General features: G+C 29.5%; 2 protein-coding genes across 16 annotated transcripts in view; both read right to left on the bottom strand.

Annotated features, from left to right (window-relative positions):
• LOC131675359 (uncharacterized) overlaps window positions 1–12,439 on the bottom strand; it is a 376,622-nt gene extending 364,183 nt beyond the window's left edge. For 2 of the 5 annotated variants that reach the window (XM_058954311.1, XM_058954316.1), the window contains exon 1: window positions 7,281–7,582. The gene's annotated coding sequence lies outside the window, so the exon portion shown is untranslated. Of the gene's footprint in view, window positions 1–7,280; window positions 7,583–11,335; window positions 11,408–12,145 lie in introns of those variants that run through there. The other 3 variants (XM_058954315.1, XM_058954314.1, XM_058954312.1) reach the window with 3 other exon arrangements.
• Window positions 12,440–12,893: 454 nt separating this feature from the next.
• LOC131675351 (GPI ethanolamine phosphate transferase 3) lies at window positions 12,894–18,037 on the bottom strand. Of its 11 annotated transcripts, XM_058954288.1 has the most exons (6): window positions 17,736–17,894; window positions 15,089–17,391; window positions 14,701–15,022; window positions 14,472–14,623; window positions 14,158–14,403; window positions 12,894–14,084 (listed from the first exon to the last, which is right to left on the bottom strand). In XM_058954288.1, the coding sequence occupies exons 2-6, from the start codon at window positions 17,324–17,326 to the stop codon at window positions 13,899–13,901; spliced, it is 3,144 nt and encodes a 1,047-aa protein (XP_058810271.1). In that variant the 5' UTR covers window positions 17,327–17,391; window positions 17,736–17,894; the 3' UTR covers window positions 12,894–13,898. The 11 variants fall into 11 exon arrangements, with proteins under 11 accessions (XP_058810271.1, XP_058810267.1, XP_058810268.1 ...); XM_058954284.1 differs by lacking the exon at window positions 17,736–17,894 and adding an exon at window positions 17,943–18,037 and having other exon boundaries at window positions 14,701–17,391; XM_058954285.1 differs by having other exon boundaries at window positions 14,158–14,378; window positions 14,453–14,623; window positions 14,701–17,391.
• Between the last annotated feature and the right edge of the window lie 962 nt (window positions 18,038–18,999).

Here is an 18,999-nt window from a genome sequence, read left to right as displayed (position 1 = left end):
TCCGTCGGACTATTATTTGTTCCCTAATATGAAAAAATGGCTGGCGGGGAAAAGATTTTATTCAAACGAGGAGGTGATTGTAGAAACGAATGCCTATTTTACAGACTTGGACAAATCCTATTATTTGGAAGGGATTAACAAACTAGAGCAGCGTTGGATAAAGTGTGTAAGCTTAACAGGAAACTATGTTGAAAAATAAAAAAGATTTATTAAAAAAATCAAGCAGTTTTTATTTTTGCACGAACTTTTCAAACGACCTTCGTACAGCCTCCTTCAAACGCTGGCGCTTAAATAAAATACTAGATGATTTTATTGCCTATAAGAAATCTTATGCTCAAGCTACTAAATTATTTAAAAAAAAAGAAGACTTTTCTACAAATCTTTCGCTGAAGGCATTAATTTCAAAAACTGTCACAAACACATTTGGAATACTAGCAAAATTAAAAAAAATAAATATTTCGTCCACAGTCAAGCCAGATCACATTTCTGAAAATCTTCAAACTAAAGATAAAATTGAAACAGCGCTATAAAAAATTAGTCCGCCGTGGTGCCAATCCAATCCTGATCAAATACCGGTCTGCGAAGCTAACGATTTTTTAAGTTCACCCTTTGACTTTACGGAATTCAATGTAGCTCTCGAGACTAAAAATGTCAAATCCAGTCCAGGCATGGACTGTATCGACTTCGAATCGATAAAGCACCTCCCGATAAAATATAAACTTATCCTACTAGACATTTTCAACGAAATGTATACTTCTAACTGTTATCCTCAAAACTGGAAAAACAGCTATATTTATTTTATCAATAAGTCAGATGGAAAAAATGTTAGACCGATCTCTTTGACATCTTGTTTGTGTAAACTCTTCGAAACTATGCTAAAAAACAGGCTACAGTGGTGGATGGAATACAATAACTTTCTTTCGAATAGTCAAACTGGTTTCCGCAAAAGTCAATGTACCACTGATAACCCAACAAACTTTCTTGTCTATGCTGAAGAAGCCTTTGCCAACAAAAACGTTGTTCTAACTGCATTCCTAGATGTTAGCGGAGCATTTGATAGAGTAATTGTCGATATCCTCTTGCAAAAACTTGCAGAAATAGGATGCCCACTCAATCTAGTTAAATTTGTTCAATTTCTCATGACTAATAGAGTCATCAACGCTAATATCCTGGGTAATGCAACAAGAATTTTCAACAGCGGCGTTCCTCAAGGTGGAATAAGTCCCATCCTATACTGCATCTACGTAGCTGACATTGTACTTGGTCTTCCTAAAAACGTTAGTGTACGAGTATCTCAGTTTGCTTATGACATTGCGGTATACTGTTGCCAAAAGATAAAATCTCGTCGATAGCTTTTAGAAAAAGCTATTAAAAAAATACAACAAAAACTATCTAACCGAGGCCTTGAATTCTGTGCAACTAAAACTATGTTCATACATTTCAACAATCAAAATATACCTCCTGGCTCTTTGGAAATCACCGTGGACAATGTCACTATAGAATCCAGCCAAAATGTAAGATTTTTAGGCCTCAATCTAGATTATAAATTAAACTTTGAAGATCATATTGATTCAGTGTTAGCAAAAAGCTTGCAAGCGTTGAACATTATCAAATTTGTAAGAGGTGCATGGTGAGGAGCCGACCCTGCAACACTTTTAATATTATACAAAAGCTATGTTCGATCTTGTCTAGATTACGGTTGTTTTATATATTTTCCAACCCAAGTTAAAGAAATTAAAAAACTGGAGCGGATTCAATTCGCCGCCATCAGACTTGCCTTCGGCTATCAACGAAGCACGCCAACTAATATACTCATAGCTGAATCAAGACTACCTTTAATACAAGAACGTACAAAGTTTTTGCGTAACTGCTATTTGTTCAAAGTTACTTCAAATTCCAATTTATTAACATCGAAAAAAATCAACCGATTTTAAAGAAAACTGCTAAATACAAATCATTTACTATCTCAGAATCAAAGAGTTATATCCCTATGTACCAAAAACCTGAGCAATACGGAAAATATTATGTATAAGTGTGAAAATTATAAAATGTATTCAGTTGAGTACAAGTCTATCATTTAAAACCTGAATATAGACTTGGGCTTTGGAATGGGTTTGAAAACTGCTGCAAATCCAAATACTCACGTTAACGAGCTGGTTGCTGGGAGAAATTTGGTCGCAATTTTCACTGATGGTAGCAAATCTGCAACATCCACTGCTGTAGGAAGCACGAACATCTATCCTTCTCGTAATATAAACACTAGCTTAAGTCTGCATAACTACGCCTCTATCTTCACCGCTGAATGTATCGCTATTCTGCAAGCTCTCAACATCGCGCTAAGTGACTTCAACCACAACTACTCTATATTTTCCGACTCGCTCAGTGCCCTATTGACTTTAAAAAATGCTACAATGTCCGCTCGTGATAACCTTTACGCCTTAGAAATTAAAAGCCGAGCTCTTGAGTTTTGTAGAAAAAGTACTAAGACGTTATACTTTTACTGCGTTCCATCTCATTCCGGAATCCAAGAAAATGATCGAGTGGATGAACTAACTAAAGAAGCTTTACTTTCAGAGCAGGAGATAAATTTTACAAGTAAGATTCCATACACCGATCTAAAGGAGTACAGCAAAAAACTCTCTTCCACCAACACCGATGTCATAGTCACCTCACAGGCTCTTTCAAAAGGCGTAGACTATTTCCTAAAATACTACAAGGCTTCTTTAAAGCCGTGGTTTGCTGGTTTACAGCTTCCAAGGGAAATTATCACAACTGTCAATAGGTGCCGCTCGGGCCATTATAATCTCATCGCTTCTCTCGCCAAATTAAAAATGGTTCCACCTAACTACAAATGCGGCAGTGATTGGCAAGATTTAGATCACATCCTCTGCCAATGTTCCTTATATAATAAGCCTCGTACAAAACTACTCATAGATCTGTGTCTATAAATGGGTCTTTGCTCTCAACTAGCCTCCTGTGTCCTGCTCACTAATCCGAATATGAAAATTTGCAAAATATTGTATATTTTCTTAACAGATTGTAACTTATCGATATAAATACTTTGCTACTCACTGAAAATGTAAACTAACAGTGTAAATATATGTAAAGCCGTTTATCTCACGTAAATATAAAGTAGTAGTATACAGGGTGTCCCATTTTAAAGGAACCACCTCGAAATTTTCGACGGTTGGCGTTGTACAAAAAAATTGTTCAGACAACAGTTGTTTGGGACAATGGGGGCAAACTTTCTGTGAAATCCGATTTGACCTTGAGATTTATTTTCAAGGTCATTTGAAGGTCAGTCATTTATTGAATAGGAACCCATATTTTTGATCCCGGATTCGGAAAGAGCGGAAAATTCTACGTTCAGATAACGTATTATGTGTGGGGTGCGGTTAACCCCCCCCCCCCCCGCCTAAGGTCACGTAGGGGTCAAATTTATGATTTTCTTCTTCTATGCACACGGATGATCGGGCAAGAGTAAGGTTAATTGTAATAACCCAATATCTCGATAACCCAAATAACCCAATAATCCAATAACCCGATAACCCCAATAATTCAATAACCCCAATATCCCAAAAAAATTATAGGGTCAAACAACAATGACCTTGAGCTTAAACTTCAGGTTGATTTTCAAAGTCGACTTCATGTATTCAAAGCCTTCATGAGAAGTGTCATTTTCCATTTTGTGGGATAACATGTTATTTCCATTCTTTTTTCTGGTGTGATTCCGGACAAGCCTACAAAGTTTCAACTAAATTGTTTAATAACACTTTTTTAGTATTATTTATTTTTTAGTATTGTTTATGACAATAGTGATTCGCGAACAGTCCTTCTCAGGATAGTTCAAGTGTAATTTTCTTAGTCTACTGAAAAGGAGGCAATATGCCGGATTATTCGAGAAACGAAATTGTTGATATTCTGTTGTCTCTCGGGGCATGTCAAGGCCGATATCCTGCTGCGGCAAGGTATTACCCGCAGCACCCGGCTAGGTAATCAATACCTTGCCTTTATTGGCTGGGTAATCGATACCTTACCTTCATTGACTGAGTAATCAATACCTTGCCTTCACTGGCTGGGTAATCAATACCTTATTAACCTCACCCTTGCCCCGGTGTGATGGGGGGGGGGGGTGAACCGCTCCCCCGACATAATACTTTATCTAAACGAAGAATTTCCCGCTCTTTTCGAATCCGGAATAATAAATGGGGGTCCTTATTCAAAATATCTCTTGGTTATTGGGGTTATTGGGGTTATCGAGTTATTGGGTATTGGAGTTATTGGGTTATTACAATTAACCTCACCCTTGCCCGATCATCCTTGTGCATAGATGAAGAAAATCATAAATTTGACCCCTACATGATCTTAGGCGGGAGGGGGGGGGGGGGGTTAACCGCAGCCCACATATAATACGTTATCGGAACGTAGAATTTTCCGCTCTTTCCGAATCCGGGAACAAAAATATGGGTTCCTATTCAAAAAATGACTGACCTTCAAATGACCTTGAAAATAAATCTCAAGGTCAAATCGGATTTCACAGAAAGGTTGCCCCCATTGTCCCAAACAACTGTTGTCTGAACAATTTTTTTGTACAACACCAACCGTCGAAAATTTCGGGGTGGTTCCTTTAAAATGGAACACCCTATATATGCATTGACTATGTATTTAGCATAATAATCTTGCATAGATTAAAAATGCTCAAGTAAAAAAAAAAATTTTTAGTTTATAAAATTACAATAAAACTATTTTCAGTTGGTACAAAATAAGGGAAAACTAGAAGTATATTTTTTTCTTAAGAAATAAGTGATTTTCTAGTAATATTTATCATTAATATAATTGCACAAAAAACATTGTATTATTCAAGTTCTAGAAGGGTATAAATTAATTTTATGTGTTTTTTAGATGATACAAATTAAGAAAAAGCCATTCATAATTTTTTTCTTTCAAAATCGTATATTATTCTACTGGAAGACAGATTTTTCGTTACGCATGCGCAGTATTACATTAATTTCAATTGCTAAACTACATTACAAAAATCTTCTTTTTTCTTAATTTAGAGGAGGGGGGTATAAATTACAAAAAAATCAGTTTTCGGTTAGAACAAATTAAGGCGAATCTAGTGGTATTTGTTTTTTTTTTTTTGAGAAAATCAATTAATTTGATACAAATATAGTACGACTCGATGTTGAATTTTCCACTCTACAAGTTTTACATGAAACTTTTTCTAATATTCGTGATCATTGACAAATTATTTGTTAGAAATTTACATTTTATTTGAATTTTCATCGATTTTCCGTATTTCCAGAGTTTTTTCACAGCTACTCTTTTACACTGGCTTTTTCATACTGTTAAGTAACGATGTATCAAAAATGGTGCTGGAAATTGTCATTTCGATTTATTTTTCTTGCAGAGACAAATGAAGTTCTATAGATCATGATTTAATATTTTCTCTATTCATTACGCTCAATAAATATTTTTCGAATCTTGGTAAGTACAAAATAGTTATAACATGGTTTTTATTATAAAAGAGTTTACAAGTCGAAGGAAATAAACGGAAATATATCAAATAGAAATAGCCCCAAAAACATTCTTTTTATCAGAATATTAAATTAAATGTTTACTGTTTAAATATAAATTAAGAGTTTACCGTGATACTATTGATTCGATCTTATTAGTTCATATTGATTCAAACTTAGTTCAAAATAATTCAATAGTATTAATATCTCTTTCAAGCTAATGCATTACATAAAACGATGACTTTTCGGAAATGATTTGTAGCTATAAAAATTCAATAATATTTGATCGTATTCCATTGAATTTTTAATTAAAATTATCGCATTTATAATTAAAACAGAGCATTAAAAACCATTCACCTCATTTTCAAGAGTACTTAATGGAAGCATTTTCCCTAATATTTATTTCCTTTTTATTCTAAATGTACCGTCATATTTATTCGGTGAAAGACATGAAAAAACGTTATTGAAAACTTAATTTTAATATACATTCGTTGCAATAATTCGTCTTGAAGTTTTTAAGCTTCTGTTGTATTGACCGGTGTACAGAGACACCCAGCACACACCCATACAACATACGCACGCATACGTGCGTGTGTGGGTAGGTATATGTAATTTTATCATAAAAAAAATATTGAATATTATCTTAAAATATATGATTAACACTACATTTTGAGGAACATAAGCTGAAAAAAATTTTTATATTATTTCATTAAATAATAGTACGTAATTTTTTTAAAAGCTATTATGCATGAGTGTATGCGCATGATCGCTTTATAGATTTAATAATTGCTTTGAAAAAAAGATTCCCAAAGCTTTCAATAAATTTAAAATTTGTTCTTCGGTTTCTCATGTAGACACATCAATTTTAAATTACAATAAATTAGAAAAAAAATTAGAATAAATTGTTTGAATCGAACTTTTTTAACGAAATACAATAGTACATATGGATACTTGCATATCATTAGTAAATTTTTTATCCGAACATCAATTGCTTTTTTATACAATATTTTAGATATGAAGTAACTTCAAGTTATTTTTAGATTTTTTTAAACAACTTTTAATTACTATAACTTATAACCGAAGGTTAGTTTTTATTACATTTAGAATGTTTTAAAATAAAAAAAATACAATAAAAATGCACAATTTGATAAATGTCTTGATTATGTAATTTTTAGAAAAACATAGAGCCGTTGTAACCTTATCGAAACATGACGCATTTTTTCACGATTGAGAACTTCTAGGTGAATCCGCTTTATAGGTTATTTTAGTACCAAGATAGCTTAAATATTTGAAAAAAAAAGAATAATGATTACAATGTACATTGCAATGAAAGCTGTAAATAGCAAATGTTCGAAAAAATTAGAAAATATCTTATAAAGATTTTATTGTTATATGGTATTGATTTGAGATACAAATAGGAATCCCATTATAACAAAAACTCAGTTATAACGAATAAATTTCTAAATTGTAATTCGTTCATGCAATGGTTTTTGAAATATGGTTTATAACATAGACTTAAAAAACAGGCGGATATAACAAATGTATTAATAACATGTATTAATTTTTTCTACAAATGCTCATGAAAGACAACTTGAGTAAAACACGTTCATTTTCTGAAAGACTTATAACTTTTCAACTACAACAATGAAAAATAGTTTAACTACAATAATAAAAATGTGAAAAATTTAATCACTAAAGAATTAAAAATCCTCTTAACTAGTACAACATTTACATGCAAATTAAAAATATAAAATACATTCGAACCATTTGTTTAAATCTTGCACATTGTAAATGTAAATACAAAAAATATACATGAGATGTATATTCTACTGAATTTTAGAACAGAAACAACACGTAGATACCGGAAAATCGTATGATGAAGAGTACAGTCTATTAGACTTTACTTCTCAAACTTCTCTGAAAGAAAAATAATATCAAAACCAGCTATCTTCATTAGTAAAACACACTATCATTGTGGTTTTCTTAAGCACTTTTATTAATCTACAGTAATATATTTTATATAAGTTTCAGCTTAATTATTTAATATGGAATCACCATTTTTTATTTGTTCTCAATTCTAGAAAACATAAACATAACCTAGACAAGAAATCACGCAGACGCAACACTAATAAGGGATGGGGAATAGGGGTGAGGACTTGAACGGCTATATAAAACGATTTATTGACTGACGCATCTTGCATAAAGTATCACTTATAATTATTTATTTGATATTATGAAAGTAAGTAATTAAAATAATTATAAATTACAGACTGCGCATATACAACCCAAATATATTCCATATAAAAATAAGTAGCAAAACGTAAAATAAATTGTTTTAATACCATTATATGTGTTGCAACATTTTTGACTGAGTTGCATAAGTTTATATGTTAAAACACTATGAACTATCAATTAATTAACTAAAAATAGATTAAAAAAGTAAAAGAATAATAAAAAATGCTATTTCTACATTATATTGAATAACGCATCAGTGAAATTTTAGTCTAGACTTTGAAAAAGTGTAAAGCCATTTAATGTAAATTTTCCTCGTGATTTTGAAAACCTACCATTATTTGAAAATCATTATTTTTTATGAATATGTACATGGAAATATTTATTATCAAGCGAGCAATATACTTCAATTTCATTGTTGAAATTTTCTTCGAAAAATTGTTATAATAAAATATTTCCTTTTTTAAGTAATTGAGCCATAAGCTAAATTTCTTCACAAACCTCAGTATGACAATTCATAATGAAAATATTACTTAAATAGATGAACGACGTACGCCCACGCGAGCGAGCCGTGACGATGGAGATGGAAAAGCGCCTCTCCTTTTTTACTTTTGTTTTTGTACTTTTTTTCTACTTTACTAATAATGTTTTCATATATTTTTGTTTTGATATTACAATCGAAATATTAATATTATTAATCATAATTTTCATAATTATTTAAGCGATAGACAACTTCATATATTTTTTTTTGTTTTTTTGAAGTTATACATGAGAATTTGTTAATTGTAAAAATTATTACTAATTGAAATTTGAAAAAGAGCAATGGCTCAATTCTCTCCTCATATCATGTTCTTGGATTTTGCATAATTGATAATTACCTTTGACATCTGTACCGTATTTAATTTGGATTTTTTGTAATGCAACTTCTGACCTATATTTTAACAAGTCACGAGCCACAATTTGGATCTAGATGAACTTTTGACGAAAAAGGATAGAGACTTTTATTTTCTGAAAATGGCATTATTTGTAAAATTTATAATTTAATATCTAAAAAAGATATTTCTTACAAAAGAAAGTAATACGTAAAATTGAAGGTATTGAACTGAAAAATGGAAAAAAAAACATAAATATAGTAAATATAGTCGCTATTTTTGCCGCATACGAGTTATCAGTATCAATATGAACACAATATAGTTTTCTACAACGCCATTTACCTACGAAACAATAAACGAATGTATTCAACGAGATAAGATCATTAAATTATGTATAGACGGTATATTATTTTGTGTATGCCCGCGCGCACGTGTTACTTATTTCAAGACCTTTACGTCGATCTCTTACTGATCATGGAATTTTAAGTTCTTACATGATCCAAAGCATTCCTTAATAACAATATACCACATTTTTACTAAATTCGCTATTGTTTTAATACCCCATACTGGTTCCTTATTTACTAAAATTTTCAACTTACACTCTACTATAATTAATAATCCTATTTCTATGCATTACAAATTTTAAAATTTATTCCATAGCTGTATGACGATACCTGATATATCAATGGACTTTAATATAATTTTGTAACCAGTATGTCCACTTTCACGCTCTTCATTCAATAATTAATTTCTATACTAGTGATGTATTGAGTTTAATGCAAATCCACTGTTTGAACTATCTTTTATTTTTACAGAAATGGCATTATCATTAGCATTGGCAAAAAATTTCAAAGCAGCTGTAATGTTGCAGTATCGCGACTATAGTAATGTCTCGAATCAACAATATTTTCCTATATTATTTTATATTCTAAAGATAACATTTTCATACTTCTAAGTTTGCCAAAATGTAGCAGTATGAAAAGTATCTCCTTTTTCTTTAAATAGTACATTTAATTTTGGTTTTGCAAAATCTTTCAAAATTTCTCGAAGTGAATTTACAAATTCTTTCGTGACAAATCTTTCTGAGTAGATTGTCACTGCGGTTTGAAAACAATGTTCTTATCAAACTTTTATCCTTAATAAATTTTGTTCTTAATAATACAATTGTAGATGATTATCACTTATTATCGCATAAATATTATAGTCGTAGTCAGTTTTTGCATTGGCATTCTAACATAATTCATTAATATGATCACGCAAATTATTCCCTCTAAACTGATATATGAAAGAACGTTAAGAACATATAGGCAAATCCACAGAACTTTTAGATTTGCAATTTCACGTCTTTATTTATCTTTCTCTTCTAATGTATCAATATTTCAATTGTTATATGAACGTTTTTAATGAATGATATGGTAAACAAAGAGTTTTTATGGGTTTTGTAAGATTTGGAAGCAATCTGAGTAGTTAGGAGGCCGTTAAAAAATGAAAATTTCAAATATTTTAAGTTAATCAATTTTCAAATATTTTAAGACAGTTGTAAGAGCGCCGTCAAATATTTTGAGGTGGTAATAGTTAGAAAAACTAGCAGTTATATAAGCAAAATAATACTATGGATCTTATATATGTGCTATCATTCTATAAATAGTTACACGATCATGGGAAAAATGAGAACAATATTTTTTAATTATAAAATGTTGCACTATTTCATGAAATGAAATCTACGCCATCAAATATTTTGTATTTCTAATCCTTAAAGTTAGTTTGTCTTATCAAGAAGAATCAATCCCAACAACTTAAATTAATGTGCCTCTTTTTTTCAGTGATTTAAAGTCGTTTGAAAATTTCGTCTAAACATAGTATAGCCAGTGTCGCAGCCGTGAAGTAAACTGTATAGAGTTTTCATGAAAAAAATTAAAGTACCATCCTTACGTAAAAAAAAAAGATATTTGAAGAAAATAAATTCGCATTCTGTATCAATAAAAAATCAGCTTATGAAGAAACGATAAAAAAATTAAAACACGTAATTTATAAAGCGATTTTGAGAGGTATAAAATATAAATGGAATAAGATGTTATTAAAAATGATTGAATTTTAATCAACGCGATTATTGAAAACAATTCGTTTTATTAAAATCAATTGAAATTTATTAAAATTTAATCAACTTTAATAATTTTTAATGAAGCATTTTTAGCAAGGAATTTTAATTGAAAAAATTTGATAGTGCTTTTTAAAGAAGATAACTTGCTCTTTCTAATGCTCTTTCCAGTTTTTGACTACAATGGAAATTAGCGATGTGAGAAGAGTACTAAAACAGCGAAAAAGTCTTTCTTGCACTTTTAGGTTAGGATATTTTAAAAACTGGGGGGTGATGGATCAATTCTGAGGCCAGATTCGGATTCAGCGCATAAAATTCCTTCGGGTACACCATGTCTGATCTCTGGGTCTAGACTTTCGTCAAATTTTGAGAGTCTCAAATTTTGTCGGTCCGTGTTATCTTACACTATTAATCTCACTAATCTATGTTGTACTCCAAGATGTGGATCATTTTCAACCATATCGAATAAAAATTCTAAATCTTCCCATTTACCATCAACTTTTGTAAAATACACTAAAGCTATTAATGCAACTATTCTTACATTTAATATGGATTTTATTATAAGTTTTTTCAATCATTTATCAGAATTTAAAAATAAAAATTGAACAAGATTTTACCAATAAATTGACTATATAAGCTGAATACTCTCGGAATAAATAAGAATCACTAGGAAGGTATTCAAATTTTTGTAAAATACGAATTACTTGAAACATCTAACTGAAACTGTATATTTATAATTTATAAGAAGGAAATAATTTTTCTAAATTCAAATGCCCGGTTTATACTTCTTTTAATATTGCTTTTGTATCTATTGATAGTAATTCAGCAGTTATAGTAATGATAAAAAAATAATAAGTAATTACAAATTATATAATCTTTACTAATTAATTAAAAATGTAAACTAGAACTAATGTTTACCCATATTGAATATTAATCACAGGTGCTACAGTAGCTCCAAGTGATTCAATAAGAGCAGCTCTATAATACTTATCAGAATATTTATTTTTAATGTTATTATTGAATAAATTCACTAAAAAAGAATGTACTTCAGGAGGACAGATTCTATGATCAGAACCAGCCATCGCTACAGAAATTGTCTAAAATATTTAGTAAATAAATTTATTATACTATGGAAAATACTTTCATTAATTTTTTTATATTTTATTTTTGCTTAATTAATTTTCTAATTGTGCGTTAACACAAAATTTTATTTTTGCATTCTAAAGAAATGTCAAAATGTTAAAAAAGCGCGCTATAGCTCAATCTTACAATTGTAAGGCTTATTGTATTCGCACCCTTGACGGTTATTGTATCGTATGCTCGCTAAAAAATGAGTCATAGTAAGAAGATATTTTCAGTCTTTTACTAATTTACTTTAACCCCTTATCACATAATTATAAAATTAGAAAATTTCATATGATACGTACTAACTGTTCCAAAAAGATTCTAGAATGGTGATATAATATGTTCGCTATAAGCGTTTATCATACCTAAAAATAATTCTGTGGTAAACTAAAATGATAAACTGATGTACCGCAAAACTTTTTCAGAATAAGCCCCCAGATAGAACGACACAGACCAGTTAATGTGCAGACGAGTCGGTAGACGCAACGAGTAATACAGTAATTTATAAAAAATTATTCGTTAAATTCATTAATTATGGAAGAATTACGTTCTATAAACAAAATTTATCATAGATAGCAATATTTTTATTTTACTGAAACGAAAAATACCAAAAGAGTATGCATCTATATAAATATTAATGGTATAGTGAATACCATTTCATCTTTGACAAATATGTATTCGAAATAGATCAATACTTGAATTTAAAATTGAATACAATTTTTATGTATTAAAATATGCATGTTTGCAGTTTGGATGACATTCTTTATCATGTTTTCTTTGACTTATTTGAATCAGCGTAATTAATTAAATTATAATTTATTTTCAGCTATATTGCATTAAAAAATTTATTATTTATAAGATTACCGCATAACAAATGCAAAATAATTTTCATTTTACAGATCATTTGCCTCTGTATAATATTGCAATTTATAATATCTAATCATAATTATAATTTTAACTACAAAATCCATGTGGGGTAGAACAAGATTTACACGTGCAAATCCAGCCAGAAATCCAGTTGGAAATTCAGGTCAGGTTTGGGCGATTCTGTCAAAAAGCTTCCAACAGTTGACAGAATCGCCCAACCCTGATCCAGGTCGATGTTCAGTGACATTACCTATAAACCTATAAATAAAAAAAAAAACCTATAAAATAAAACCTATAAATATAAATATAACCTATAAATCAACCTAAAAAATACACCTAAATTCAATTGAAAATCTAACTGTAAATTCTGTCACATTCAGATACAAATTCAGCGAATTCCAGCTAGAAATCCAGCTGAAAATTTTAGTTGGATATCCGATTGAATTTTTTCAACAGGGAATACGAGGATAAACCTCAACAGTGATAATATAAAAAATAATCATATGATAAACTTCATAATTCTCATTTAAATTAGAAGCATTATAAATTAGATCCACAGCCGTGATGTACAATATTCCCAAGTAAACTAAATTCATCAAAACTACGCTAGGAGCAATGACAAATCCTAGTAACAATGAAACGTTTGAAATAATTTGAAAAATAATTCTCTTTGTAAATTTTTATAAAGAAGCTAAGGATGGGCAAATAAAACTAATAACACATGTGAATTGGGCAAATTAAAATCTTTTGATTGGTATATTTGTATTTAATTTAGCATTAACTATATGCAGGCTGCAATGGGAGTGGTGAAAACATGAACCAGTAGCAGCCAACGGACACGACGCGGACCGCTGCGGGTAATATATCGTACATATTGGTAAAAATATATTACATGCATATAAGAAATATATATATGTATATATATATATCTGTTTGTGTACTCCGCTATAATTATTTACATATTTTCAATTCAACTCATCATTACTTCAACCTGTTGCAAATCTTCAATAGTCATTAAATGCATTGGTAAGATCTAAGCGCTAAAGTAAAAGATCAGCATTTCTTAGGTACTTATAACAAACACTTTGAAAACAGTAAATATTTGTTTACTTGTCAATAATTTCAATTAAACAGGTATGCTGTATAAAAAATTCCAAATAAAAAGTGTGCTTTACATAAATTTTCCATTCAAGTAATTAAAACGATGAATTTTTTAATGCAATTTTCAATTCGTAAAAGCAACGATAGTGACATTAAAGTACCAACAGCAGTAAAAATAAAACTCAGGCTTTCAAAGATAAGTTTAGGAGCAAAGATTCTCCATACCATAAGATGCCGACAATGGATAGTGGTGGCAAACATACAAACTAGTACCTGCAATTTATTCATTAACAAGTATTTTTAAGTCATTTGAAAATTATAATTGTATTTATAAATCATAACGTACCCTTGCAGCATGAAATAAAATGTATTTTCCAGCCACTGAGAAAATCGCGGAATGAAACAGAGTATCATTCTGATATAGAATGAGTTCACCTTGTTTATCAAGATCTTGTATTTCAGCTTCTTTGGCAAAACTGGGACAGACATGTCGCAAAGTAAATGGTGCTATAACTAAGAGTGGAATAGCAACTGCTAATATGAAATGTGATCCAAATGTATTAAATCCTGTATTGTAAACAAATTTCTGATACTAAATCCATCAAAAAAAAGAATATATCATTAACACTAAAAATATATACCTATAAGTATTGCTCTTACATAAGTCAGTGACAGGGCACCATCAATACCTACAAATCCAGCTTCCCAGTGAATAGTTGAAAAACTTGATTGATGTCCAGTGGCATAAAAAAAATACTCTGCGATGAGAAACCAGCATAAAATAATTGAACTAGGAACATGCAAAAGTTGTTCTGTTTTGCAAGAGAGATAATTTTAATTTTAATATGATAATATAAAAAATAATCAAGTAATAAACTTTATAACTCACCTAAATTAGATGCATTATAAATTCGATCTACAGCCGTGATGTACAATATTCCCAAAGAAACTAAATTCATTAAAACTACACTAGGAGCGATGACAAATCCTAGTAACAATGCATACATAAGACTTAAAAGTACAATTAGTAAGATGTAACATGCACTGTAAACAGTTCCGAGTCCAAAAACTATAGGAATTGAATTCTGATTTTTATTTTTTTTACAATAGAGAATATTTTTCATTTTCTTGTACATCTTTGGTATTGAAGATTCTTCTTGATAAATTCTTATGGTATTATTCATATCTTGATGCAAATGAATGGCAAGAGGCTGATAACATAGGCATAATATAGCAATGATAAAGAATACATAGATAATCAGAGGTAAAAAATTGACCTGCTGTAAATGAAAACTTAGTACTTTTCCACTTTGTTGTACTTTCAAAATCCAGTAAGCAGAACACAGAACTACGATTAGTGCTAGAATGAATCTAGCTATAATTTCATTTGCAGAGTACCCTGATAAATTTCCACGATTTCGAAGCCAAATTTTCGTTATTGCAATATAAGATGTAAGTGATATAATTGCTGTACAAACAAAAATTACTTCTGCATTTCTGGAAGTAATTGATCCAACTTTTCCTATCACAAAACTTGTACTAGATTGTATATATTGATCAGTTGTTGATCTCTGTTCTTCTCTGTATCTCCAAAAATAATTTGAACTTCTAATTATTAAACAGATTACAATAAGTAGCATTAATGATATAAGAATGTACATAATTCTCTTATTTGGCTTTCTTACATTTTTTCTTTTCCTATCTAAATTTTCAAAAATATTTTGGTTTTTGAAGACTGAATATATAAAATAACAAACTTGAGATATTAAAAAATAAGATAATATTTTGTCTTCTTCAATTATATAACTATTTGAAAATACTCCAAAAACTACTATGAGTAAAATCAGCCTTGAAAGAATATTAGTTATGTACTTTTTACCACGAGATTTTTCATACCATGTCTTAGAAATAGATTTCCAATTATTAATTATCAAAATTATAAAACAAATGAGTTGTAGCAAGCCACAGTAAAACCAGAAATTATTTTCAAAGTTATTTATCACTTGCAACCAATGTAATAATACAAGGAATACTATACTTAAAAATACCACTGTACTTACACACATTAAAAAAGGTGATTCCAATATATTATACATTCTGTTTCCTACCAGACCATTTAATATAACAAAAAGAAAAATTTCAGTAGAACAAAAAAGAATTAGTCCTTCTGTCATCAGATTTGAATCAAACTGTACCCATACTTCATAACAAATTTTTCGCACAACTGTGAAATATTCATTAGCCATGCCTATAAAATTTTTCAAATCACTTTCATTCTTGGTCATTTTTACATTGATCAAGATTTTATTATACATATTTTGAAGATCCTGTAGTTGATTTTTGTCAAAAACATTGTTTTTGAATGAATAGGTATCTATATAATATTGTATTTGATAGATGTTTTTCCATAAAGAATGCAATAAAAAGTTGAAATCAGCTATTTTAGAATAAGAATTATTTGTTATACTTGGTATTGCTTCAAGAATGATATTTCCAATATTTGAAAATGGTATAGGAATTCCTAAAATTACGGATATGGTTGGAACAATATCGATTTGGTTGGCTACGTCCTTTTTTTCTACATTCAAATTGATGTTTGTATCTATTAATGGCAGAGTTGAATAAATAAACAATACTGTTTCAATTTCATCATTGCTATCACCACCATGATCACCACTATCTGTCATTCCATGATCTCCGATTACAAAGAGTATTGTGTCTTTTGCATCTTGATTAATTTTTTTAACAAGATCATTAATAAAATAATTAGTTTCATTTAATTTTCGCAACATTTCTGGATGATTTTTTCCATGTTTATGACCACAATGATCAACACCTAACATATGAGCTATTAAGAGCGACCAATCATTTTTGTTTATCTCAGTGAAAATTTTTTTTTTAACTTTTGTATCTACAGTATCAAGATCAGAAACATCAAATGAAGGAGCAGCATATTCTCGTTTAAATTGTTTTGGATATAAACTTGTCCAAGTATCATCTCCCATAAAAATATTTCCATTATCTATGTTTAAGTCAATGAAATTATCTTCTAAAATATTATCAGCTCCAAAATTTTCATGTATATCTATAAACGTGGGCAATGTTCCTGTAGTTATGCTTTTTAATCTTTGCATTGTAGTTGTGGGAGGATCAGCTATAAATTTTAACAATTTAGAGTTATTCTGATTTCTTTTTAATATTTCATTAATAACTGGGAGTTTATTTCTGTAAAACGATTCTTTTGATTTTGTATCTTCATATAACTCAACAAATTCAAATTTTAAAGCATCAATCACTAATAGCACAAGACGTGCTCGAGGTTTCAGACATTCAAAAATTATAGAATCAGGATTTGAAAAATTGAATATATCAATCCTAGGATACAAAGAACAATTACTACGATTAAACAAAGCATTTTTTTTAAGAAAAAAGCCATTTATAAAAAGAAAAAGACCACAGCTGATAGATATTATAATCCAAAATAAGATACAAATATATTTAAACAACTTTGTCATTGTAGAAGATATTCAATAATAATTTTCTATATACTTAATTCTTGCTTTGATTACTGTCATAGCACCTGTAATATTAAAAAAATGTGAAAAAGTTCTTATTTCTTATCATAAATTTTATTAATGAAATATTATATTTTATAAGTTCTACAAGATTTTGATGAACAATAAATAATGTAATCATAATTGAGGTTATGAAGAGCACTATAACAATGAATTTTAAATAAAGAAAAGAGTAAAATGTGATAACAATTGATATATCTATGATTTATCATTGGTATTACATATACATCTATTAATTATTATATTCATTACTATTGAATGGTTGCAAATTAAATTAAAATTGAATATGAAAAAATCAAGATTAAGAAAAACATGTTATTTGAATAATATAGTTAATATAGTTCGTTACCACATATATAAATTTCTAGCAGTTTACCAGGAATACAAATTTCACATTCATCATATTGCTTACAAAATACCGCTTTCAATTAAGTCCAAATAGGAAAGAAGTTATTATAATAGAAAGATATCTAAGAAACGTCAGTAAATCTTTCAAAGTCTTAAAAGTTACCATCTAATTATTTAAATATCGATAATATTAATAAACTAATTATACCATTCGATTGCGTGTCTCTCAGTTATTAAAATATTGATTATGCATCATTGAAAATGATAATTTTCTCGTAAAAATTAAATAAGTTATGATTGCCGGTACCAGCAGTTAAATTTAATTGATGATTAAACGAACTTACAAAGTGAAACCCCCCTTACCCTAGCCAGCAAAGTGTAATGGACAGTGAAAAAAAAAATACCATTCGAAACATCTCTAATTGAACCCCCCAAAAATGCTCAATATTTTAATTGAACCCCTTCAGTTGTTCCAAAAAAAATTAAAAACTATGATGATTTTTTCGTTTTTTGCAACTGCGATATCTTTAGTAATACTTAATATTTTTGCAAAAGAAACAAAGCAAAAAATTGAACCTTTGCTCGTTTTAATTGCACCCCTCTCATTTTTTCAAAATTATTAATATATATGTCAAAAACAACAATCTAACTTTATTGTATGTTCTTTCCAAATAACCCAATAACCCAATAATCTATTTGAAAAGAACATACAATAAAGTTAGATTGTTGTTTTTGACATATATATTAATAATTTCGAAAAAGTGAGAGGGGTGCAATTAAAACGAGCAAAGGTTCAATTTTTTGCCTTGTTTCTTTTACAAAAATATTAAGTATTACTAAAGATATCGCAGTTACAAAAAACGAAAAAATTATCATAGTTTTTAATTTTTTTTGGGACAACTGAAGGGGTTCAATTAAAATAATGAGCATTTTTGGAGGGTTTAATTAGAGATGTTTCGAATGGTATTTTTTATTTTTACTGTCCATTACACTTTGCAGGCTGGGGTAAGGGAGGTCAAAGTGAAGTTCGATCACAATTATATGTAATGTCCCCGCCAGTGATGAGAATTCTTCATCGAAACGATCCTGGCAGAAAAATGATTGATTTAAAAAAAATATATATACCATTAGCTTCGTCTTAATTTGTACCACCCGAAAAATCATTTTTTGGAATTTGTACCCCCCAAAATTTTGAAAAAAAGCGAAAAAAACGATATTGCGGAAAACTTATACTCCTGGCAGAAAAATGATTGATATCATAAAAG

The sequence above is a fragment of the Phymastichus coffea genome, unplaced genomic scaffold (assembly GCF_024137745.1).
Source record: "Phymastichus coffea isolate CEN01 unplaced genomic scaffold, Cenicafe_Pcof_1.1 PCOF00020, whole genome shotgun sequence".
Taxonomy (NCBI): Eukaryota; Metazoa; Arthropoda; class Insecta; order Hymenoptera; family Eulophidae; genus Phymastichus; species Phymastichus coffea.
Note: the sequence above shows the minus strand (reverse complement) of the source record. Positions and strands in the feature narration are given on the sequence as shown.